This window comes from Scyliorhinus torazame, chromosome 7 (genome assembly GCF_047496885.1).
Source record: "Scyliorhinus torazame isolate Kashiwa2021f chromosome 7, sScyTor2.1, whole genome shotgun sequence".
Classification (NCBI taxonomy): Eukaryota; Metazoa; Chordata; class Chondrichthyes; order Carcharhiniformes; family Scyliorhinidae; genus Scyliorhinus; species Scyliorhinus torazame.
Genome location: NC_092713.1, coordinates 193,207,546 through 193,233,675, shown reverse-complemented (window position 1 = coordinate 193,233,675; position 26,130 = coordinate 193,207,546). Strand labels below are relative to the sequence as shown.

Here is a 26,130-nt window from a genome sequence, read left to right as displayed (position 1 = left end):
TGAACCCAAACAGTAGTCAGGGAAAATAGGTTTAAAAGTTCCCAATCACAGTGCAGAGTTATTTTTTTCAAATGTGCCCAATTGTTTTCTCCTTTGGCTGGATACCAGTTTTTTCAGGTACAAATGTTAGTAAGGTACCAAGTTTTAATTAAAAGCAGGGCAGAATTGCTGGAAGCATGCAGCAGGTGCAGTGCCCCGAACAACACAATGATTGGAAACTGGCATCTGCCCCAATTGCTTTTGGATAAGTAATAAAGAGAGTCAGCTGCCTCATGAAAATGACTCCAGTGACTTAATTGATCAACACTGCTGTTCAGGAAGTAGGGCTCAGGTGCACTATCAAAGAAAAATCAATGCCAACATTACCTGTGGAAGAAATCTGACTGGATCCAAATAGTAGGTCTACCAGGTCATTCTTTGAGTTGTTGTTAACAGTATTTGGTGCTGGCATCTAGACAGAAGAAGACAGAGACAATAAGAAGGAAGCACTGAACCTTTGGGGCTGCACAATGACCAGAGTGCTCTTACTTACTGAATTCTGAGTATTTGGATCTCAAGAATACTCCACTCTGGATACTTGTTTAATTTTCTGACTCATTAGCACAGAATTTCTGCGACTGTACATTAATAAAAATATTTTCTGCAACAATAACATTTGTTCTTCTTTGAATAACTAACAATCTTTCAGAGGTTAGAACAAATGTTCTGGTTTTCTCATTTGGAAATGCTGTTAACACTGATTTCATCTGGTGATTAAAGTCCCAAAGCAGAACACCAAAACCTCATAATATCAGCAAGTCTGGTATATTTGCATACTGATGGAAACCAAGGCTCTGTGTACCAATGCAACACAAACACACAAAGACAAAACATTTGGACATCAGTGTATTAAGACCTCAACATGCAACTATGTTAACTTCTCCCAGAGAAGAATGTGAGGATAAATACTCTGGGTGGATCCTCAAATCATAGATCATAAAATTCTTACAGTGCAGGAGGCCATTTGGCCCATCAAGTCTGAACCGACCCTGCGGAAGAGCATCCTACCCAGGCCCATGCCCCCTCCCCATCTTCGTAACCCCAACTAACCTTTTGGACACGAAGAGGCAATTTAGCATGGCCAATCCACCTAACTTGCACACCTTTGGACTGTGCACCTCGAGGAAACCCACGTAGACACGGGGGGAATGTACAAACGCCACACAGCCAGTGACGCAAGCCCGGAACTGAACCCAGGTCCCTGATGCTGTGATGTGCGGTGCTAACCACTGTGCCACCATCAAGCAAAGATTGATTTTTTTAAAAATCTATCACTTCTAAAGTTCAGTAGTTGGTGATTTTTTTTCTGTAGATTAGGAAATGATTGACTTCCTTCTGTTCACAGAAGTCCCTTCCTGGGTCCAGGCTGAAGGTTATAATCGGTGGATAAGACACAAATCAACTTCTTTGATGAAACTATTTATCATCAGGTTCAGTGATAAATTTGACAGTCAATTTCCTCTTTTATTCTGTACAAATTTAACATTTGAAACACTAACAATATGGCAAAACATATGCATAACACTAAGTTATTTGGCAAAGAGCAACAGGATAAACCCCTGTGAATTTCTACAATTAGTGTGATTTACCACCCAAGTTCCATCAACTGGCATACAAATTACTGTAGACACTGAAAATACTGGCTTTTGAGCAGCAACAAATTACTTGCCTTTCATCTACCTATAGCCTGATTCAAAAGAAAACCAAGTAACTCTTTAGGCCTAGTGGACTTTGCATTTGAAAGAAATGTTACAGTACATTATCAAATGCTATTATTTTATTAACTTGTTGCAGATGTCAGGACTGTCAACATTTTTTAAAAATAGATTTAGAGTCCCCAATTCATTTTTTCAAATTAAGGGGAAATTTAGCGTGGCCAATCCACCTACCCTGCACATCTTTGGCTGTGGGGGCGAAACACACGCAAACACGGGAAGAATGTGCAAACTCCATACAGACAGTGACCCAGAGCCATGATCGAACCTGGGGCCTCGGTGCCATGAGGCAGCAGTGCTAACCACTGTGCCACCATGCATTTGAGTATGTACAGTACTTCATGCAATGGCACTTGCCATCCTTTTTGAACCTTAGGTTATTAGAACATAGAACATACAGTGCAGAAGGAGGCCATTCGGCCCATCGTGTCTGCACCGACCCACTTAAGCCCTCACTTCCACCATATCCCTGTAACCCAACAACCCATCGTAACCTTTTTTGGTCACTAAGGGCAATTTATCATGGCCAATCCACCTAAACTGCACGTCTTTGGACTGTGGGAAGAAACCAGAGCACCCGGAGGAAACCCACGCAGACATGGGGAGAACGTGCAGACTCCGCACAGTGACCCAGCGGGGAATCGAACCTGGGACCCTGGTGCGGTGAAGCCAGTGCTAGCCATTTGTGCTACCGTACTGCCCATAAATGAAGAGAAGACCCTCATGTTTTTGGAAATTATCCTTCTGCACATGTGTGAATAAAGCATAATATAAGTGGATTGTAAGGATAAAGGAAACCATCTCCATTTGTAGGGAATAGTCCTTCAGATAATATGAAAATCCCGACTTTTCTGAAAGTTAATGTTGCAAATCATACTCCCAAATGTGGTTAAATCAATACTTTGACGCTAAAGTTGCAATTTATGCGAAAGCAACTACAGCATCCAGCAGGTAGCAGCAGAGACCACACATTCATCTGGGGCAGATTACAAACAAAAAAACCTTACAAAGAAATCAAGGCACAACAACTAACAATTCAACTCCAGTGAACATACAGTAGCCCCGTCAAACCAACACACCGTAGTCTAAAGCACATATTTCACAATACAAGTAATGGTGTACAATGCCTTTAATAATAATAATCTTTATCGCCACATGTAGGCTTACATTAACACTGCAATGAAGTTATTTTGACAAAGGTTGCCTAACAAATCAGAACTGATTATTAAGCATCCCGAACATAATATGTGGTTTAAAAATAAATTTAGAGTACCCAATTCATTTTTTTAAATTAAGGGGCTATTTAGCGTGGCCAATTCACCTAGCTTGCACATTTTTTTTGGGTTGTGGGGGCGAAACTCACGCAAACACGGGGAGAATGTGCAAACTTCACACAGACAGTGACCCAGAGCCAGGATCGAACCTGGGACCTCGGCGCCGTGAGGCAACAGGGCTAACCCACTGACTGCTCCACCGTGCTGCCCATCCGACCATAATGTTGACCTTGAATTTATGGGGGATTATGCAGCAAACATGACTGCAGAATCTGCTGGGGCATTTGTTTGTTCTTATAGTTTTTATCTTTAGCAAATCAATTTCAGAAAAACAAAAAGGTCGTCAAGACTTCAGGTGGCTGCCATGAGATGAGCAGTCATGCGAAAGTTGGCTCTTGTCTAAGAACATCGACTAAGCCTTTTAACGCCAACAAACTGGCACCAAAAGCATAGAAAATCCCCCAATTAACCCCCATCGACCGCACTGCCATCTAAGATGGGAAAGAACCAGCCGCCCAGCCGAAAAGCCAGCAGAGACAAGGGAAAGGAAACTTCAGCCTCAGAACAGGCCAGAGCAAACCTGGGCGCTGATGGAATAAATGAAGTGCTTTATAACCTCCAAGCTCCAGAGATACAGGGAAATGAAAAAATACCTTGTGGCAGCCGTTGAGGCGGCAGTGGAGGTTGCAACAGGCCTATGAAGGAGGCAATGGACAAAATGACGGAGGTTCGAGGCCCAGAAGTCGACGACCTTGAAAAATCCACCAAGGGGACATGATTGCGACACTCGAGGCCAAGATGGTGAGGCTAGTAAAACCCAGAAGGGGTAGATGGACAAGGTCGACAACCAAGCAAACCGGTCACGTCAACAAAACTTGAGGATCCTGGGGCTGCCGGTGCAAACAGAGGGGGGAAAACACCACAGAATACATTGCAGAGATGCTCGGGAAGCTGATCGGCAAGGACGGCTTCACCAAGCCTTTGAGGTAGACCGCGCTCACAGGTTGTTCCAGCAGCGGCCCGTGCTGGGGAATCACCGTGGGCGATAATCATAAAGCTCCACAGATTCCAGGATAAAGAACGGATTCTGAGGTGGGCGAACAGCACGAGGGGGTGAAAGTGGGAAGGACATTCCATTCGCTTGTACCAGGACCTTGGTGCCAACCTGGCCAAGCGCAAGGCAGAATTTAACGGTGCCAAATCGTACTCTACAAAGTGGGATGCATTTTGGCAAGCTCTGCCCTGCGAAACTGTGGGTCACGTACCAGGGCAAAAAACTATACTTTGACAGCCTGGGAGGAGGCCAACAGTTTTGTCCAAAAAATGGACTGGACAAGCAACAATAGAGAGCAATGGCCAGAATGCGGGCTGTAAGGTGAGATGGGCAGGGGCCATCACATGCAAGAGTGTGGAAGAGGGGGAGGGGGAAGAAAAAGAGGTAGACAGGGTTAAATCGGAGAATCTAACTGTTAGGGGAGCCGCTACATCAGCGATCAAACTGGTGCACAGAGGTACAGCGAGGGAGAGATACTGGTAGGGAGGAGGCTGCGGCGCACTTCCCGGAAGGGAGCGCCTGGCAGGGAGGGAGGGGGGGGGGAACAAAATTCCAGGGGAAACAAAGGGCAAGAAGAAGGGGGTGAACAAGGAGGGGTGGAGCACAAGGCTAGGAGGGTACAAGGGGGAAGCAGAGGGGAGTAGCGGGTGGGACTCATCATGGTGGATGACTTTTAACTACGTACAAGACCTGACAGTGGAAAGATGAAACCCCAGGGCGAAATCCATAACAGGAATGACACAGAACACAGTCATGGGATAGATTTGTTGGGGGGGGGGGGGGGGGGGGGGGGGGGGGGGGGGGGATCGTCGTCGGTAAAATGGTGCTTCCAGGGGTAACAAAGGAGGAATGCGATTGTAATCTCTGACCATGCACCACGTTACATGGGCATGAGGTTGGAGAAGGGCTGGGCCTAACTCCCCTCATGGAGGTTGGATAGAGCTCGCCTCACCAATAGAAAATTCTGCACAGGGGTAGCCCAAGCCATCGAAGGTTATGTAACCTGCAACCAAAATGGGGAGGTCTCACCCGCCACGTTTTGGAAGGCACTGAAAGTGGTGATCAGATGGGAAATCATAGCGTAAGGGACCTTTAGGGACAGGAATAAAAGGGCAGCCAAGCAGCTGCTGATCGACCCCATGCTGGAGGTGGATCGACGGTATCCAAGACCCCAACTGTGGAACTGCTGGCAGAGAAGAAAAAGCTGCAGATGGAATTTGACTTGCTCTCCACAGAGAAGGCAGTGCACCAGCTCCGCCAGGCACGGGGGTGGGGGGTTGGGGGGGGAGCCTTCTACGAACATGGAGACCAGGCAGCCGCATTGCTGTCGCCAGTTAAAATGGCTAACTCCCGATTTAGAATGGCCAACCCCGATTCAAAATGGCGAACGGAAAAGGCTGATGGGAAAATCAGCCAACAGGACTCAAACAAGCAGCTGCAGGTAAAACTGTGTATTCGCCTCTGCGGAGGTCAGACAGAATCGATACCTGCAGCCATCAGCATCACAAAACACCAGCCACCTGAATATTAATTAGCAATCGCCGGGAACAATGTGCAACAAATTAGACACACAAAGCCAACCCAGACTTTACGGCGCCAGCAGGAGCCTACACAAAGGGAGGTGAACGACCACCCCAAAACTGCCCATCGATCAAGGAATCGCTCCAGCATTGGAGAATATCGAACCAAGAGATTGGGACGAAGTCCAATCACTTGGAACCAGGTACAGGGTTTGCCCCGAAAGGCGGGAAGCCCCTGGGGACTATAAGAATAGAGTCCAAGTTCAAATCGACCCTTCTTCATCCTTCCGCACCCTTCTGCTGACCCTCTGCAACAACCGCTCAAATCATAAGTCTTACTTCAACGCTCGCTACGAGATAGGCGCTCCTAGCTATCGACCTGTACCAGCTTCGAATCCCACACGCTCAGAACCCATACGAAAGGCCATTTGTTTCCCTGACCTGGTGGGCCATTCCCAAAGTTAAGTATTGGCCGATTAGTTGTAGGAAGTAGCTTAGAAGTAGAATTAATGTATAAGTATTGATTACCGTATATAATAAATGTGCATTGATTTAACTCTTACCAAGTGGTGTGTTGGATTATTGATCATTACTCGGACTTGAACCACGTGGCGGTATCAGAAAGATACCTGGTGACTCGAGAGCAAAGGTGATAGAACAAGAGCAATTAAACTAAGGCTAAAACGAGCAACAATGCTGGCGAGGCAACTAAGAAAACAAAAGACAGCGCAAGTTAGGGACAGAAATAATAGGATGGTGGCAGAGCCGAACAAGATTATTTTTATAATCTTTATTGTCACAAGTAGGCTTACATTAACACTGCAATGAAGTTACTGTGAAAAGCCCCGAGTCACCACACTCCGGCGCCTGTTCGAGTACACAGAGGGAGAATTCAGAATGTCCAAATTACCTTAACAGCACGTCTTTCGGGACACTGGGAGAATGTGCAGACTCTGCACAGACAGTGACCCAACTCGGGACCCTGGCGCTGTGAAGCAAGGGCTAACAGCTGCGTTACCCGAGAGGGACTTAGAGATAAAGCAATTCCTTGACAGAATGGACATACCGATGGCGGGGAGCACAAGAAGCTGGGACTGGAAGAACTGCTAGCACTGGGCAAAATCATGTAATGTATTAATTTCATGCAGTCAGAGAAAGCGCCAGGACCGGATGTGCTCCCGGTAGACTTTAACAAAGAATTTGCAGCAGCAGGGGCCCTGCATTTACGGATGATGCTCAACGATTCACTGTCGAAGGGGCCCTTCGCCCACGCTGGCCCAGGCCTTGATCGCACGGATCCCCAAAAAGGACAAAGACCCAACAGAGTGTGGATTATACAGACCTATGTCCCTCTTAAACACTGATGCAAAAATTCTGGCGAAAGCCCTGGCGTGGTGACTGGAGAGCTGCCTGCCAGAAGTGACCGCGGAAGTTCAGACCCTGTTTGTCAAGGGCAGACAGCTAACAGCGAACATTAGGTGCCTGCTGAATGTAATAATGATCCCATCGGGGAGAGGACACCAGAGGTGATCGCCTCCCTGGACGCTGAGAAAGCCTTCGATTGAGTAGAACGGAGATACCTGATGGAGGAGCTTGAACGGTTTGGAACAGGGTTCATCGAGTGGGTGAAGCCCCTGTACAAGGTTCCTATGTACGGACGAACGGCACCAACGCCAAGTACTTTCAGCTGCATAGGGGAACGAGGCAGAGGTGCCCACTATACTCACTTCTGTTCGAACTTAGATTGGTAGAATGGAGGATGGACATTCGGAGGGGGACAGGGAGCACGGAGTTTTGATCTATGCAGATGACCTGCTCCTCTATATTTCAAATTCCGTGGCCAGCATGGGAAAGGTAACAGGATTCCTCAGGGAGTTCAGAGCCTTCTCTGGTTACTTACGCAACCTGGGGAAGTGCAAAATCTTCCCGATGATCCCCCGAGAGGGAGGAGTGGAGCTTAAAGTGACCCAAACCAAGCTCAGGTACCTGGGGACACAAGTGGCTCCACAAATGGAACCTCTCCAGCCTCGTGGAGGGAAGAGGAACCTGCAAAGATGGGACTCACTCCCTCATTTGCTAGCAGGAAGAGTACAGACGGTCAAAATGAATGTGGATAGGAGGAGAGAGAATCCCTAGGATACGTAAAACCATCTTAGCGAAGGCTGCACATGGGAGACCTGGCCCTACAGAACTCCTATTATAGCGCTGGGCAGCAAACATGGAGAGAGGGAGGCAGTAGCTGAAGGAGATGGAGGTGGACTGGGTCCGAATGGAGGCAGCCTCCTGCGGGGGGACGTCCCTTCGGGCACTGGTCACCGCCACACTCCCGGCTCCCTCGCGCAGACACTCCAGCAGCCCGGTGATAGTGGCCACACTGAAGACCTGGAAAAGGTTCAGGTGCCACTTCAAGCTTGGTGGTATGTCTAGAGAGGCCCCCATCTGTAACAACCATGGGTTCACACCGGCAAAGGTGGATGCCACATTTGGGAGATGGAGGGAGGACAGAGGTACAGAGAGTAAAGGACATGTATGTGGACGGTAGACTGGCAACCCTGGGGGAACATGTAGAGAAGCTCCAAATCCCGAAAGGGAACGAGTTCAGAAACCTGCAGCTGCACGACTTTCCCCGCAAGGAGACAAGCGCATTCCCCCAGCTACTCGGGCACACACTTTTGGACACATTGGTAGGGCTGGACTGGTGGGGAGACGACAAGTGTGGCAACATTTACGACTTATAGAAAAGGTCAGGACCCCACTGGATGAGACCAGACAGAAATGGGGGGAGGAAATGGGCATGGAGATAGTGGGAAGACTCTGGATCGAGGCACTGCACAGGATCAACTACACCTCTTCCTGTGCCGGGCTTAGCCTGATGCAACTCAAGGTGGTGCATAGATCACACCTTATTAAAACACACATAAGCGGGTTCTTCCCAGAGATGAAGGATAAGTGCGAGCGGTGTCGGGGAGCCAGAATAACCACAGCCACATGTTCTGGTCTTGCCCAAGATTTGCAGTTCCAAGGTTGTGGGGGTGCAGATGGAGCTGTGCCCATCGGTAGTGGTCTTCAGGGTATCAGAGCATCCAGAGATCTGGACAGGAAAGGGAGCAGGTGCCCTGGCCTTTGCTAGGTTGGAAGTCAGCAGTGCCACCAAGGGCCTTAAGAATAGCTCTCAGACCTGCCCAAGTTCCTGAAATTAGAAAAGATAAAATTCTTGATTGGGGGTCTGAGGGGAAATTTCATGAAATTTCTTGAGGGTTCAGACTCCCCTCTCCCCCGCCACCCACAATGGAAAACCGGGAACCCTCGAGGACACAACAGGGGAACAGGACTCCCCCATCAGAACAAGTGCTATAATTCAAGAATTCTGACATGGACTGTAAATATGAATGTAAATAACAGAATGCAAGCACGAGAATCTTATTCACATGCTAAGTTACAACTGTTTGTACAGATGTATATGCAACTCTTGTTCCCTTGTTAGTCAGCTAAAAAAAGAAAACAGCCTTCACTAATCAGGGTTACATAAAATTAGATTGCCAGTGAGGCAATACTGGGCAAAGAGAGCTCCCATAATCTTAGCGAGGGGGGCGGGGGTAGAGGAGACTGTCAAGTCCAAAAATTGTGACTGTGAAATTAAACGCGTGAGAACTGTTTTCCACATTCTGTAGATTCATAAAGCATAGCTCTGATTAACAGAGGAGCTAAGAGAACCACAACAGTGCTTTTTCGAAATGTTTTAATTCACCTGATATGACATTCTTATTATCAATACAAAACTGTTCCCTACCACTAACAGTATTACACCAAGCATTGTGCAAATCAAAATACACTCTCCAAACAGGTTAGAGGGACAAAACCTGCAGTTGTATTGCTGTTTCATTAAATAGGACAAGCAGATACAGGGTGAAAATTTCACACAGCTACTATTACACTTCACCAAGATTGGGGCACCAACTCTTGAGTAGCATTTGTTGAAACAAAAAAAAAAGTAGAAATACAAAACAAATAAAATAGACAATTGCCATTAACAGAAAATGTAGCGTGGCACAGAGAAAGTTTGCTGATTGCCAAAATAATGCTTTGATATGATTGAAAACTGATAAACATTTGCAGAAAGCAATACAGTTAAACAGGCTTTGTCTTTCATCGGTGATATTTACCCAGGTCAATCGCACACGAGGTAATGAGCCAACATAAATTTAGCACTCAAGAGGAATCACGATGCCTTATTGCACTTAGTCATGCCCAAATGTTAGCATATTGCATTAATACTGACGATGGTATTCTTCAAACATTTATGATGAATCAGTTTTGTAAAAATGCAAAAAACATTTTTTAAAAATATATGTCAAAGAAAAATTCTTCAGGAAGCAGGAATATGGTTGCTTTGTGTTTATGGTACTGGACTAGAAATCCAGAGGCTGAGAGCTCAAAGCGCGCCTTGGCAAGTTGGAGAAGCGAGTTCAGTAAATTTGATAAATTTATAGGCTTAGAGAAGAAAAATCATGAAAGATTTCCGACTGTTGTCTAATTTCCTTCTTAACACTCTCAGGGCAACTAGTAAATGCACCATTGGCTTCACATCCGAGAACAAATATGCAAAAGTATGATGTGGTGCTAAATAGAGGATGTCTACACTGTGTATATCCGTGGATATATTTTGCACAGTGAGTAGATAACTTCAGGCACTCAATAGCAGTGAGGCGCTGAATAAAGATGGATTTCAAGAGCGAGAAGAGGGGTTAAATATTCACATCACACTTCCCTTCCTACAGCCATTCACAGGCAACAAACAGCAAGTTAGGACAGCACTAGGGAAAGGAACTTAACCTGCCCACTCAATGGTGGATAGCACAGAAAGTCCAGACAGGGAAAAGTCATCTTTCAATCAAAACAAAATCTTCATTTTTCAGCTCAACTGTTATCTTTGGCAATGTGATGCAGATGTATCAAATTAATCCACATTAATCTGGCAAGGAACATTATGAAGAAAGCTCCTATGGTGTGCTGTGAGGCAATGCCACTGCCTGTTACAGTAGAACAGACCAAGAAGATCCCAGTCTGTACTAGGTTAATGGAGCTTAGCCACAACAGACGGAAGTGATACTAAAATTAGCTTCACCATCTCAGGCTTCTAAGAACTGGGGAGAAACTGAAAGTGAACATTCCCATTGCCATCCAGTGTCACCTCGTGGAAAATGGATTCAGGCCATAATGGAGGGGGCAAGCGTGGCGGAGAGTTTGGCTGCAAGAACTATGGCCAAATAGCAGTTGACAACCACTGTCCAGGATCATGCACAAGGACTGAAAGATTGGGAAAGGCACAGAGGGCTACCTGTGCCCAGCACCTTCAGAAATGTTGAGGGGGAGGGGGAAATTGGAGGGCAAAGTTTAAATTTTACAAATAAATATTTTTAAAGCAGATACAATCTATTTAAATGATAATATTTCAGGTTTGCTCATGAAATTTTTTTTTATATAGCCAAACTAATTAATTGACTTTCTGCAGAGAAAACTAGATATCTGATGTCATTCATTATCAGTGTGACTTTCAAAAGGGTTTATACTTGAAAAGAAAAACATTTACAGAGGTGTGAGGAGTGTGAAATGAGATTAATAAACAGTGCTTTCAAAGAATTGACACAGCCATGATGAGCTAAATGGCCTCCTTATGCGCATGAAGATCCTATGAAGTGCTTGAAAGAAAATAAAAAGAGTATTCTACCTAAAAAGCTTAAGTGCACATACATGGGCCTAGTAAGATACAATTTCTTTAAAATGTGTTATTAATCAGTTCCCACCTTTACAGCAGAATTTAGTTCTGGGCTAGCACTGTCTCCCGTGTAATGGGCTGCGGCACCAAGGTCAACTGTTTTGGAAGGTATCCCAGACCGTTTATGCCGGGTAGTGGTGGTCTCGGTTGCCTGGGTGATGTGGATTGATTTAGTAGTTACCGTTTCCTCTTCATCTTTGTATTCGGACTTTCCAATTTTGCCATTGTTTCTGGGTCTTCTCTCCTCCTCACTATCACTGAAATTTTAAACATAATTATTGCAACAACAAAAGTACATTAGATTGAAGAAAAATCAGGTGGTCACACCAGAGGGGAGCTATTCAGGTCAGGAATAAAATGAAACCTTACGACACTGACATAATAGGACAGATTTTACTATGAAAATAATGGAAAAGCTATCAACATTCACCATTATTTATGCACAAGTCATACAGCAACTTCCAGTGATTACATGTGCAGTTAAAAATGGAAAACCAGAAGTTGTCTGCACTGTCCAGCTCCTTCTAAAGTTGTGAGAAAGTGGCATCACATCATTTTACTTAACGTTTAAATATATTAGAAGTAATATCTGCAAAAGTGACAATGAACCTGTCAGCATCCTATAGGGAAACCTGCTATCCTTCTCCAGTCAAAGAATCATAGAAATGTACAGCACAGAGAGGCCAGTCAGTCCATCATGCCTGTGCTGGTTCTTTGAAAGGGCCATTGCACTTAGTCCTCTTGTCGATAACCCTGTAAATTCATCCTCAGCTACCTATCCAGTCTTAAAATTATTCAGAATCTGCTTCCACCTTCTTTTCAAGTAGTGAGTCAGTGAAATAAAATCTTCATCTCCCCATCTTTTTCATGATTTTAGATTTATGACTTCCAGTTTCTTCTCATAATCTGCTCATTATCTTGAAAATCAACTCTCAATCTTCTCTGTTTCAAAGTCCTGACTTATCAAATCTCTCTGCACATCTATGACAAAATTCTAATAAACCTCTGCGACATCCTTTCTAAGACCTTTGTATCTTTCCTGAAAATTGGTACCCAGAATTGCCCCTAATTTTCCAGCTGAGGCCTCGACAGTAATTTATAAAGTTTTAGATGTTTTAGAATATGCAGAAAGCCATTTTGATTTGAGGCTGTATTCTCCATTTTCACCGGAAACTACTATTACAACTGCTAATGTTTGGCATCATGATTTGTATCACGTATCAACAGGATTTTATAGCTAAGTACTTGCTTGATAGGAGCAAAATTATTGCAACAAAATATTTTACAAGGACATATCCACTGTTGCTTGACAGATGTTGTTGGTACAGAATGATTGCTGCTTGCCAAAATTCCCCAAAACCCAAAGCGTCATTACATAGTTTAGTTATTTACATCCAGCTCTACGCATCTTGACCTTCATATACTTCAGAATGTTATCATAACTTTTGGCTCAAATATTCAATAATATCCCTTTCTTTCACAGAGAGCTCATCACTGTCCAAGCACTGCATCAAAGGTGAAGGAAGGAGGGTGCTAAAGGTGAGAAATCAGTGCCACTTAGAACTCTTTCTGTATCAAAAATATTTCCGATTTAATTTATTACTACACCTTTGAATAAGAAATAAAATTTGACGTATATTGAGATTTCAAACTTTGAAATCAGGTTCATTGACTCTATATTCGCACAAGTAGACACATGCCCTCAGTTCTAAAAATGTTTCTGATTATTCTTTGGAAGATGGACATTGCTGGAGAGGCCAGAGTCTATTGCTATTCCTAGTTTCCCCTAAGAGGTGAACTTTCTTCTTGAACAGCTGGAGTTCGTGTAGTGAAGGTACTTCCATAATTGTGCCAAGTATGGAGTTCCAATGATAATGGAATAACAATTGCATACAAATTCAGGATGTTGTGTGACTTGGAAGGAAATCTGGAGATGATGGCATTTCGATACACCTGCAGGCCTCATTCTTCTAGGTTCTACCACAGAAACTCTTGACAACGTATTCAGTGCTTCTGTAGTTGTTCCCATTCAGATAATTGTAAAATATTTCATCACACTTCTAACTTGTGTCTTGTAGGTAGTGGAGAAGCTCTGCAGTCAGGTGAGCTGTTTATTACAAAACATTAGCAGTCATAGCATACATGTTGCCGAGAACAGTTGCAGTGGTGGTTATTAATGACCTCCCCTAAATGTGGATAGTGAAGGATTTGGTGATGCTACGGTCATTTCATATCAAGGGGGTGTATGAAGTTCAATCTCAATGGAGACGACCATTCCATGGCACCTTTGAGGCATAAATGTTATTGATCACTTATCTGTCCAAGCTTGAAAGTTGTCCAGGTGCTGTTGCATTCAGTCATGATTGCTTCATTTTGAGGAATTGCTGAGAGCTGAACACTGCAACAACCAGAAAATAGTCCAAATTCTAACTTTATGATGGAGGAAAGGTCATGGAGGCAGCAGCCAAAGATGGTTGGTCCTAGGAGACTGCCATTAGGACCGCCCGCTGCAATGTCCTGAATTTCACATTAGTGAACCAGCCATTCTTTAAAAATGGCAACCCGACAGCTTCATGGTCACTTTTACTACAGCAGGTTTCCCAAATTTAAAAAATATATATTTTATTCAAACAGAATTTTCATTGTAACAAACACAACAATACAACTGACCCCAACCTATTCCCAAAATACAACCAGCCAGTCTCCCAGAGCCCACTCACCCCTCAACACCCCCCCCCCCCATAAAGAAAACAAAACCATGACAAGCCCCAAATCCAACTAAGAGATCTCCCCCCCCCCCCCCCCCCCACAGGTAACCAGCTCCCTGAAAAAGAAGTAGACCAGTGACCACTCCCACCCCCCACCCCCCCCCCCTTGATCTTTTGCAGGTGCTAAAATTCCATCAGGTTTCCCTCCCAAACAAGCCGAGGCATTAGGCGGCACCGGGAACTTTCACCCAAGCAGAACTCGCCTCCAGTCTACTGGCAAGTCCGGTATTCCAAAAAATGGCCACCAACGGATACAACTCCAGCTGAGCGCCCAAAAGCCCTGACATCGGATCAAAAAAAGAGACCCAGAAACTAACAAGCTTGGCGCAAGACTAAAACATGTGCGTGTGTCTTGCAGATCCCAGAGAGCACCGCTGACACCTATACTCCACCACAGAGAAGAACCCACTCATACATCCCTTAGTCAGGTGCGGCCTGTCCACCCAGCTACAACCTAACCTCGGACATGCGGATGTGAAATTGGCCCTGTGAAGAACCTCATTCCATACTCCTACCTCAAAAGGCTAACCCAGTTCATCCTCCCATTTCCTCTTTACCTCCTCCAACGATGCCTGCTCCGTCGCCAACATCTAGCCGCTCCGCTGCCACATCTGCAAAGAGCCTCCGAAATTGTACCCTCTCCTAACTTGGCCATGGATAGGATTCAGTCCGCATGCGAGTGTGATGGCAATAGAGGAAATGAAGGTAACTCCTTGTTTAAAAAAACTGAGCGCCTGAAAGTACCAAAATATATTCCCTCTGGGGAGCTGCAACTTCTCCAACAACTCGTCTTGGCTGGCGAACCTACCTTCCAAAACATGTCCCTAACCTCTCCAACCGCTCCCTCTCTCACGCCCTAAACAATGAATCTAAGCTAGACGGCACAAACTTATGGTTTCTGTAAATCGGAGCCAACAAAGAGCTCAAGTTTAAAATGCTGCCTAAACTTATTCCAAATCCTCAAAGTGGCTATCGACACTGTACTGGAAAAGAATCTAGCAGGGGAAAAAGGGAGTGGCGCTGCAACCAGGGCCCTCAGACTCAAGCCCATGCACAAAATCTCCTCCATCCGCTCCCATATAGAATCCAGATTCTCCAACCATCCCTGTACCTTATCAATATTTGCCACCCAGTAACAGCACAACAGAATGGGTAATGCTAACCTCCTCTGAATGCCTATCCCTTTGCAAAAAGCGTCCTACGGACCGGAAGAGTCTTACCAGCCCAAACAAAAGCAGTAATCAATTTGTTAACCCTGCAAAAGAAAGCAGTGGGAAGAAAGACTAGGAGACACTGAAACAAAAACCTTGGGAGAATATCAATCTTCACCGTCTGTACCCTTCCCACTTGGATCAGTGGGAGGGCATTCCACCTTTTCAAATCAGCTTTCACCCAATCACAAGACTAGAAAAGCTAAGTTTATGAAATGTGGATGGAACTGTAGCCTCTCCAGATCAGCATCAGCTCCCCTCCCCAGGGGTTCACTGGAAGAAATTCACTCTTGCCCAGATTTAGCTTGTACTCCAAAGAGGAGCCAAACTTGCTGAGCAGCTCCATTATCTCCCCCACATTGGGGGGTCCATAATATATAACAGATTGTCGCATATAAGGATACGCCATGCTCTAGCCCCCCACGTTCTAACCCCTTCATCCGGTAACTGACCTGCGGCTTGATTGCTACGGCAAACAGCAGCAGAGACAATGGGCACCCGTCCTGTACCCCTGTTCGGTTGGAAATAACCCAAACTCAGAGCATTAGTATGTACATTAGTGGGGGCCCTGCATAAATGCTTAAACCACAAATTAAATTTTGGCCTGGAGCTAAACCACCCCAGGATCTCAGAGAGGCACCCCCGCTCAACCCTATCAAACTCCTTCTCCACATCCATCATAATAATCACCTCCGGTTTGGTCTCCAAGGGGATGACAACACAACATTTAACAATCCTAACAATCTCCTAATATTAGCTGACAACCGCCGGTCCTCAACAAATCCAGTCTGCTCCTCCGAAATCACCCCCGGTACGTAGAGTTCCAACTACATTGTTAAACGCTGATGCTATGGTGTTGGCAATGAAATAGTTTGATATGACTCACATTCCGTGGGATCCTTGGCCTTCTTCAGGATCAAGGAAATCGACGCCTGCGTCAGCAAGACCGGCAACACCCCCTGGGACACGGAATCATTAAACATATTCAGCAGAAGTGGACCAACTGCCCAGCAAACTGTTTCAAAATTCAATGGGGAACTCATCCAGCCCCGGTGCTTTGCCCATCTGCATTAACCAGATACAACTCATGATCTCCTTCAACCCAAACACCTCCTCTCCTGCTCCACCTCCAGGAAGATCAACTCAGTCAAAAATTGTCTCATTGATGAGCCCCCCACTGGAGGGTCTGACTCGTACAACCCACAGTGGAAGGCCTCAAACAACTCATTAACCTTCTCTGGGGCAAAATCTATCCTGTCACCCGAGTCCTTGACCTACAACCATCTCCCGGGAAGCTGACTGCGGGTGAGCCGACAGACAACTGAAAGTCCCCATCGAGTGACAGAGCTGGGTCACCACGTTACCTCTTGTCAACAACTCAAAACTCTACTTGCAACTTCTTTCTGTCTGCCAATAACTTTGGCGTCATGGCGATCGGGTTCTGGCAGGCCAGGTCGAGGATGAAGTCCACCAGCCTCTGCCTTTCCACCTTCCCAGATTTATCCCCATCTCCCCCCACCAGCCACCGTCTTCAGGGCCTCCCAGAGCGTGCACGGCGAGACTGCCTCGTTCCTGTTGAACTCAACATACTCCTCAATGGCAGAGGATATTTGCTCACAAAAACTCTTATCCATGAGCAATGTCGTGTCCCGTCTCTACAGGGATCTCTGAGAGTGGCCCAGCTCCAACAAGTTCACAACATGTGGAGCATGTTCCGATATAATAATCAGCAAGTACCCTGCCCCTCTCACCCCAGGGAGAAGAGAGCTATCCATCACAAAGAAGTCTATTATAGAGCAGACCCAGTGGACATGAGAAAACAAAGAAAACTCCTTATCCCTCGGAAACGTAAACCTCCACAGGCCTGCTCTCCCCCCTCCCCCATCTGTTCTATGAATAACCCCCTTGCCACCGCAGATGGACTCAGATTTAAGACTTGGCCTATCCAGTCTAGAATCCAAATGTCCCTCCCCCAACTTATTGTCACAAGTAGGCTTACATTAACATTGCAATGAAGTTACTGTGAAAAGCCCTTAGTCACCACACTCTGGCGCCTGTTCATGTACACGGGGAGAACTCAGAATGTCCAATTCACCTAACAGCACATCTTTCGGAACTTGTGGGAGAAAACCGAAGCACCCGGAGGAAACCCACGCAGACATGGGGCGAAAGTGCAGACGCCGCACAGACAGCGACCCAAGCTGGGAATCAAACCCGGGACCCTGGCGCTGTGAAGCAACAGTGCTAACCACTGTGCTACCGTGCCACCCATAAAATGTATCATTTTCGTATCGGAAACATGCAAAGGGTAGGAAGTTAGCCGTCATTCCATCAAAGGCACATTTGCCAAAGGAACCTAACAAAGATGTTTGCGAGAGTTGGGACTAGAGGGGGTTCTAACACAAAATAATCTATTTGGGTATAGACAGTGGCATTAAAATTGAACTCAGCTAGCTGAGTTGGTAAGTTCAATTAATTCATTTACACAAAGGCGATGGTCCTAATTCGCCATGAAGCGCTGCAGCGCAAATATCTATGACTTCTCTGAGCAGTACTTTGCTAATGTCAAATGAGCACATGGCTATGGCATCACTATCAATATGCAAATCATGTATGAAGGAATCCTTCACCATCTATGTGGGAAATTTACTTAAAACCGGTGGTAGTAACTCACCCAACCATTTGATCAATTTAGTTCATGGTAAGCAGAATCAGTCATAAAGCAAAACCTGTAAATAATTCAATAGCCCAGTAAAGCGGCAGTGTAAATAGTTCACCGTGGAGATCAATGCATAGCACGGTGTTAAGATAATTCCAGTACCAGCTTTGTAAACTCCTACCACCATGCGACCCACCACCCCGCCGGGTTCTTTTTTAACGAGGGGTGAATGTGGTGGTATGTATTAGGGATAGTACGGTACCTGTGATGCCGAGAGGCTATTGGTAGACAGACACTGGGTCCTGATTGGATCTGCCGCCTGCTGGCTCCACCCAGTAAGGCGGAGTATAAGAACCCGGGTTCTCCCAGCAGCCGCATTCTGCAACTGAGCTGCTGGGGAACAAGTCTGCGTAATAAAGCCTTCGATTGACTTCATCTCTTCGCGTCTCGTGAGTAATTGATTGTGCTACAATTTATTAAGCAGACTTAAAAAGACTATGGAGCTCCGGATCGCCCCGGAGTGTCTACGAATCAGCCCCCATGCAGCAAACTCAGCAGCCGTATTTAAACACTGGCTAGCGTGCTTCGAGGGATACCTCCGAACGGCCCCCGGCCGGATCACAGAAGACCAGAAAATGCAGATCCTGCATTCCAGGGTGAGCCCGGAGATCTACACGCTCATCGAAGACGCGGAGGATTTCCCGACGGCGCTCACCATGTTGAAAGGAGTCTACATTCGGCCCGTAAACCAAGTCTACACACGCCACCAACTCGCGATGAGGCGGCAAATCCCCGGAGAATCGCTGGACGAGTTCTACAGCGCGCTGCTAATATTGGGAAGGAACTGCAACTGCCCATCGGTGACCAGAAACGAACATACGGAGCTCCTAATCAGGGATGCTTTTGTGGCAGGTATGACCTCATCCCAAATCCGCCAGCGACTGCTGGAGAGAGACTCACTAGGGCTCACGGAGGCACGGGCCCTTGCGGCCTCCCTCGATGTGGCCTCACAAAATGCCCGCGTTTACGGCCCCGACCGCGCGGCAGCTCCTTGGGCTCCGTGGACCCCCGCTGCGACCGACTCCCCGGCATCCCCCTTCTCCCCGCAAGCCTGCGCGGCCAGAGCACCAGACCACCCGATGGGGCCCCGCTGCTATTTTTGCGGGCAGTCGAAACACCCCCGGCAGCGCTGCCCGGCCCGCTCGGCCATCTGTAAAAGTTGCGGCAAGAAGGGGCACTATTCGGCAGTGTGCCAGTCCCGGGGGGTCGCCGCAATCTCCGGGAGAGAACGGGGACAGCAGTCTCAACCCCCCCCCAACGATCCATGTGCGGCCAACTGGCGCTGCCATTTTGGGTCCCGGACTCCACGCAGGGAGGATGGGCGCCGCCATTTTGTGACCCTCCGGACACGTGCGATCCATGGGCGCGGCCATTTTGTCCGCCCCCGACCGCGTGCGATCCATGGACGCGTGCCATCTTGGCCGATAGCCAAGGACCCCAGCATGGACGGCTCCACGGGGTCTGAAGAAAACGGCCCGATGCAGCAACCACGACTGGCTTTGGTGACCCTGGACTAGTCGCGGCCCCGGACGCTCCAAACGGCAACAACGACGGTGCTGGTTAACAGGTACGAAACGCCATGCCTGGTCGACTCTGGGAGCACGGAAAGTTTAATCCATCCGGATACGGTAAGACGCTGTTTTCTTTCAATCCATCCGAGTACCCAAAAGATTTTCCTGGCAGCGGGATCCCATTCCGTAGAAATCAAAGGGTTCTGCATCGCGAACCTAACAGTGCAAGGGAGAGAGTTTAAGAATTATTGGCTTTTTGCCCTCCCCCACCTCTGCGCTCCCACTCTCCTAGGGTTAGATTTCCAATGTAACCTCCAGAGCCTAACGTTCCAATTCGGCGGCCCTATACCCCCACTCACTATCTGCAGCCTCGCGACCCTCAAGGTTGAACCGCCTTCCTTGTTTGCGAACCTCACCCCAGATTGCAAACCCATCGCCACTAGGAGCAGACGGTACAGCGCCCGGGACCGAACGTTTATCCGGTCTGAAGTCCAGCGGCTACTGAAGGAAGGCATAATCCAGACCAGCAATAGTCCGTGGAGAGCCCAGGTGGTAGTTGTAAAGACCGGGGAGAAGCAGAGGATGGTCGTAGACTATAGTCAAACCATCAATAGGTACACGCAGCTAGATGCGTACCCTCTCCCCCGCATATCCAACATGGTCAATCGGATTGCACAATACAAGGTCTTTTCCACCGTGGACCTTAAGTCCGCATAACATCAGCTCCCCATCCGCCCGAGCGACCGCAAGTACACGGCCTTCGAGGCAGACGGGCGGCTCGACCACTTTTTAGGGTCCCATTTGGCGTCACTAACGGAGTCTCGGTCTTCCAACGGGAGATGGACCGAATGGTTGACCAGCACGGTTTGCGGGCAACGTTCCCATACCTCGACAATATAACCATCTGCGGCCATGACCAGCAGGACCACGACGCCAACCTCCGCAAATTCCTCCAGACCGCTAACGCACTGAACCTCACCTATAACGAGGAAAAATGCGTGTTTAGCACCGACCGTCTAGCCATCCTTGGCTACGTGGTGCGTAATAGAGTGATAGGCCCCGACCCTGAACGCATGCGCCCCCTTATGGAGTTCACCCTCCCCCACTGCTCCAAAGCCCTGAAACGCTGCCTGGGCTTCTTCTCTTATTATGCCCAGTGGGTCCCCCACTACGCGGACAAGGCCCACCCGTTAATTCATTCCACTACCTTCCCCCTGTCGACAGAGACCCGCCAGGCCTTCAGCCTCATCAAAGCGGATATCGCAAAGGCTACGATGCACGCAATCGATGAGTCCCCTCCCCTTCCAAGTCGAGAGCGACGCATCCGACGTAGCTCTGGTGGCCACTCTCAACCAAGCGGGCAGACCCGTGGCCTTTTTCTCCAGGACCCTCCACGCTTCAGAAATCCGCCACTCCTCAGTGGAAAAGGAAGCCTAAGCCATAGTGGAAGCTGTGCGACATTGGAGGCATTACCTGGCCGGCAGGAGATTCATTCTCCTCACTGACCAACGGTCGGTAGCCCTTATGTTCGATAATGCACAGCGGGGCAAAATCAAGAACCACAAGATCTTGAGGTGGAGGATCGAGCTCTCCACCTATAACTATGAGATCTTGTACCGTCCCGGAAAGCTGAACGAGCCGTCCGATGCCCTATCCCGTGGCACATGTGCCAACGCACAAGTAGACCACCTCCAAGCCCTCCACGAAGACCTCTGCCACCCGGGGGTCACTCGGTTCTACCACTTTGTGAAGACCCGCAATCTCCCCATCTCTGTTGAGGAGGTCCAAACAGCCACCAGGAACTGCCAAATCTGCGCAGAGTGCAAGCCGCACTTTTTCAGGCCAGATAGAGCGCACCTGATAAAGGCTTCCTGACACTTTGAGCGCCTCAGTCTGGATTTCAAAGGCCCCCTCCCCTCCACCGACCGCAACACGTACTTCCTAAATGTGGTGGACGAATACTCCAGTTTCTCTTTCGCCATTCCCTGTCCGACATGACCGCGGCCACGGTCATTAAAGCCCTCTGCACCATCTTTACACTGTTCGGTTTCCCCGCATACATCCATAGCGATAGGGGGGTCCTCCTTCATGAGCGACGAACTGCGTCAATTCCTGCTCAGCAAGACAATTGCCTCAAGCAGGACGACCAGTTACAACCCCCGGGGAAACGGTCAGGTAGCGAGGGAGAACGGTACGGTCTAGAAGACCGTCCTACTGGCCCTACGGTCCAGAAGTGTCCCAGTTTCCTGTTGGCAGGAAGTCCTCCCGGATGCCCTCCACTCCATCCGGTCGCTGCTGTGTACCACAACTAATCAAACGCCTCACGAGCGCCTCCTTGTCTTCCCTAGGAAGTCCTCCTCCGGAACGTCACTTCCGACCCGGCTGGCAGCCCCAGGACCCATCTTGCTCCGAAAGCATGTGCGGGCGCACAAATCGGACCAGTTGGTCGAGAGGGTTCATCTTCTCCATGCAAACCCCCAATACGCCTACGTGGCATACCCCGCGGCCGACAGGACACGGTATCCCTGCGGAACCACACACACACCCCCCAACACCAATCACCCCCTCCCTCCCGCCGCGCACCCCACGGCCACTCCCTTCCTGGGTGGATCGGTCCTCCTCCCGTGCCCGTCCAGGAGTAGTGAAACAGGAACAAACAGCGCGACGCTCCCAGAGACGACAGTGCCCGAGCCAGCACCTGCACCACCACCGGGGCTGAGACGATCGACAAGGACGACCAGGGCACCCACTCGACTCGTGGAATCCGCGTGACAAAGCAAAACCTGTAAATAATTCAATAGCCCAGTAAAGCGGCAGTGCAAATAGTTCACCGTGGAGATCAATGCATAGCACGGTGTTAAGATAATTCCAGTACCAGCTTTGTAAACCCCTACCACCATGCGACCCACCACCCCGCCGGGTTCTTTTTTAACAAGGGGTGAATGTGGTGGTATGTATTAGGGGTAGTACGGTACCTGTGATGCCGAGAGGCTATTGGTAGACAGACACTGGGTCCTGATTGGATCTTCCGCCTGCTGGCTCCACCCAGTAAGGCGGAGTATAAGAACCCGGGTTCTTCCAGCAGCCGCATTCTGTAACTGAGCTGCTGGGGAACAAGTCTGCTTAATAAAGCCTTCGATTGACTTCACCTCTTCTCGTCTCGTGAGTAATTGATTGTGCTACAGGAAGTAAAGGGACATCACTTTTGTGCGTCTTGAGCAACCCATACATAAGGCGCAGTGCGCCATGGGGACGAATCCTATCATATATATCACCTGGCAATTCATTGCATTTACACAAGTCCAACAAGCATTTCTTTAGCTTGCTTTCAAGCAAGACTGACTGATCATGGCGAGTGGTAGGTTTAAAGGATATTAATTTGGACCCATCATTAAGAATGGTGTGCATTTTGTTGATATGCTCACACTTGTTAAGGATGACTATTCAGTTGGATTCACAGATATGTATGACTGCGTTGGCCTCGAGACCTCGAAACGCAACCAAGCAGTTGCCTTGCATGTGAAAATTGGCCAAGTCTTTCGGGGATCCGTAAAATGCGTTCTTTAGATCAGCTAGGCAAGTTTTCAAGAATTCAGCATCTTCTGTGCACTCATTTGTGGCAGGATAGGTGGGAGTACAGGAGTTCAAACTCATCGTGGCAGTTAACAGTCAGTCATCTGTTAGCTGGTGCATTCTCCATGGCGATGCCTCTACAAATCAGATTCACTTGCCAACCAATCAGCTTCTTTCTTCTCATGAAGTACAAATTGCTGCTCCCTTCACATTTGGCATTCTTGCAAATATCCTCATAAGCGCAAGACAAAAAGCTTTGACGTGTCTTTTTTCAGCAATAGCAGGGAATCCTACTCTGGCCATTGGAGATTGTAAACGTAGCAGGGAGACTTCCTCTGGCCATTGTGAACCAATCAGATCAGTGAGATTGTAAATGTAGCAGGGAGACATCCTCTGGCCATTGTGAATCAGTTAGATTGTAAACATAGCAGGGAGACATCCTCTGGCCACTGTGAACCAATGAGATTAGTGAGATTGTAAATGTAGCAGGGAGACTTCCTCTGGCCACCTTGAAGCAATGGGATTGTCAATGTAGCAGGAAGATGTGCCCTGGCTGTTGAGTCTGAATCATATTAAGCCAATGGTGAAATTAATGCATGACCTATTTCTAATTAAGAAAACAAAACTGCAAATCAGAGCAAGTCTTTTACACTCTCAAGGTGATTCTTTTAAAAAACGAATTCACTAATGGATGCCAATCACAGGACCTTTACCCATCACATCTCCATTGCTACTGTCTTGCAAGGGTCATCCAGAAATATTCCCACAGTTGAAGAAATTACATAACAAAATGAACAAAAGCATTTTTTGTGTCTGAAGTACCTTTCCGGTGAATCATCTTTATCTTTCTTCCTGAACTTGTTGATTGTGTCATCGATTGTGGTTCCAATTTTATCGCTGATCTCCCCCAATTTTTCACTGAATGGGAAAACACCTTTATTGCCTTTGTCCCAGTCATCATCCCACCTGGATTTCGGCTCAGAATCGTACCGATCACCTGCATAACAAGTAGAATAAAACAACATAAATTCAGCTAATGCAGGCATGCTACAGCAGTTGTCATTCATTAGGTAACCAGCAAATGCAAAACTTTGTTGAATCAACAGTTTTAAACTAGACTTGGAGGAACACATCAATATTGCATGTTGAAAAGAGTACTACATTTATACCCATAACAATATTAGAAAACTGAGAAGCTACCAGTGATAACATTCACAAACCAAACCTAGTGGGTGAATGCTGGTGAACATTTAAACAACCAAAGGGTGGACCAGTCTCAATAAACATCCCCATCTTGAATAAGTGAGTCCAGCATAAGTCAATGACAAGACTGAAGTATTTGAGACCATCTTCAACCAGAAGTACCAAGTGGATGATGAACCTTCACCTCTTCCTGAGGTCTGACCATTAGAGAAGCCAGTCTTGAGCCAATTTGATTCATTAAATGTGATATCAAGAAATGGCTGAGCACATTGGATGCAGCAAAAGCTATGGATCTGGCTGTGGTGCTGAAAATGTAATGCTTCAGAACTAGCAAACCAAGCTACTTCACCACAGCTACAACATTGGCATCGACCTGACAATTGTCCCAGATAAGTCCTCTACATAAAAAGGACAAATCCAACCCATCAGTCTGCTTTCAATCATCAGCAGTGATGGAAAATGCTATCAATAATGCTATCAAGCAGCACTTACTCACCAATAGTTTGCTGACTGAATTTGGGTCCTGGGGACTCTAGAAAGCACAAGTCAAAATTCTCCATTTGCCGAGATGAGTACAGCTCGAGCAACACTCAAGAAGCTCAACATTATCCAGGATAAAGCTGGTTACACAAGAACTTGGAGGAGTACGCAATTCATCCCCTCGAGCCTGCTCTGCCATTCAAAGCAATCATGGCTGATCTCATCTCAGCCTCAACTCCATCTTCCTGCTAGCTCCCCATAACCCTTCATCCCGCTACTAATTAAAAACCTATCAATCACCTCCCCCCTTGTTAGGCATTCCATCTACCACCTTAAACATTCATTCCCTTCACCAATGGTACACCATAGCAAAAATGTGCACGGTTGACAAGATGCACTGCAACTCATCGTCTCCTTTGTCAGGACATTCCAAGCCCACAACTTCTACCTGGCAAGGCCAGGTCAGCAAGTGCATGGGAACATGGGTATCCCCTCATTCAAAATTTGTCCTAACTGTACTTTTCATTTTAGTATAGTTAGCAAACTAGGGATATTCTCTGAATAGCCTGCAACCATTTTGTTATAGCATAGTGTGCTTTGCTACCTTCCCAGAACCACACAATGGCCACTTCCCTATCAAACTCCAAAACTTCCTGACCACCCTGTTGCCACATCCCTCCAGCCCGCAGCCTCCAATTTTGCTCCCTCCCGCTCACTGATCCCTTTCCCTGGTCTTGTCTCACAGCGAGGGCCCGGGAGAGGGAGGTGGCGAGGGAGGCAGCAATTGGGTGGTAATTTGAAAGAGTTAGCAAATTATTAAGTGTTAGTAATTTGCTAAGAGGCGTTTTGCAAGTTAGGTTCAAGGCAGCAATTAGGTTTTTGATGTCAAAATTACAAGTCTGGAACCTAACCATTATTACACGTTTTCTTATAGGAATGTTATTTCTGTTTAGCACATTTTGGTTAGCACCCAGTTTATTCTTTAAATGAGGGATGACCATACAACCACCTGCAAGTTCCTCTTCAAGTCACACAGCATCCTGCCTTAGAAATATATTGCCATATCTTCACTGTCACTGCATCAGAATCTTGGAATTCCCCATCAGACAGAACTGTGGGGGTAACTTCACCAGATGGACTGCAGCGGTTCAAGACAGAGGCTCATCGCCATCGTCTCAAAGGCAGTTAAAAATAGATAACAAATACTGGTTATATAGGTGACACCCACAGCCAATGAACAAATTCAAATAAAAACAATGCATTTATTTATTTGTCTGTTACTTTCAG

At 47.1% G+C, this 26,130-nt stretch overlaps 1 protein-coding gene across 5 annotated transcripts in view; it reads right to left on the bottom strand.

The window, feature by feature from the left end:
- clint1a (clathrin interactor 1a) overlaps positions 1-26,130 on the bottom strand; it is a 289,089-nt gene that overhangs the window by 76,975 nt on the left and 185,984 nt on the right. For 3 of the 5 annotated variants that reach the window (XM_072511908.1, XM_072511905.1, XM_072511904.1), the window contains exons 6-8: positions 23,983-24,157; positions 11,407-11,635; positions 367-451 (exon numbers count right to left, since the gene is read on the bottom strand). In XM_072511908.1, the coding sequence (XP_072368009.1) occupies positions 367-451; positions 11,407-11,635; positions 23,983-24,157 (489 nt within the window). The remainder of the gene's footprint in view (positions 1-366; positions 452-11,406; positions 11,636-23,982; positions 24,158-26,130) is intronic. The other 2 variants (XM_072511907.1, XM_072511906.1) reach the window with 1 other exon arrangement.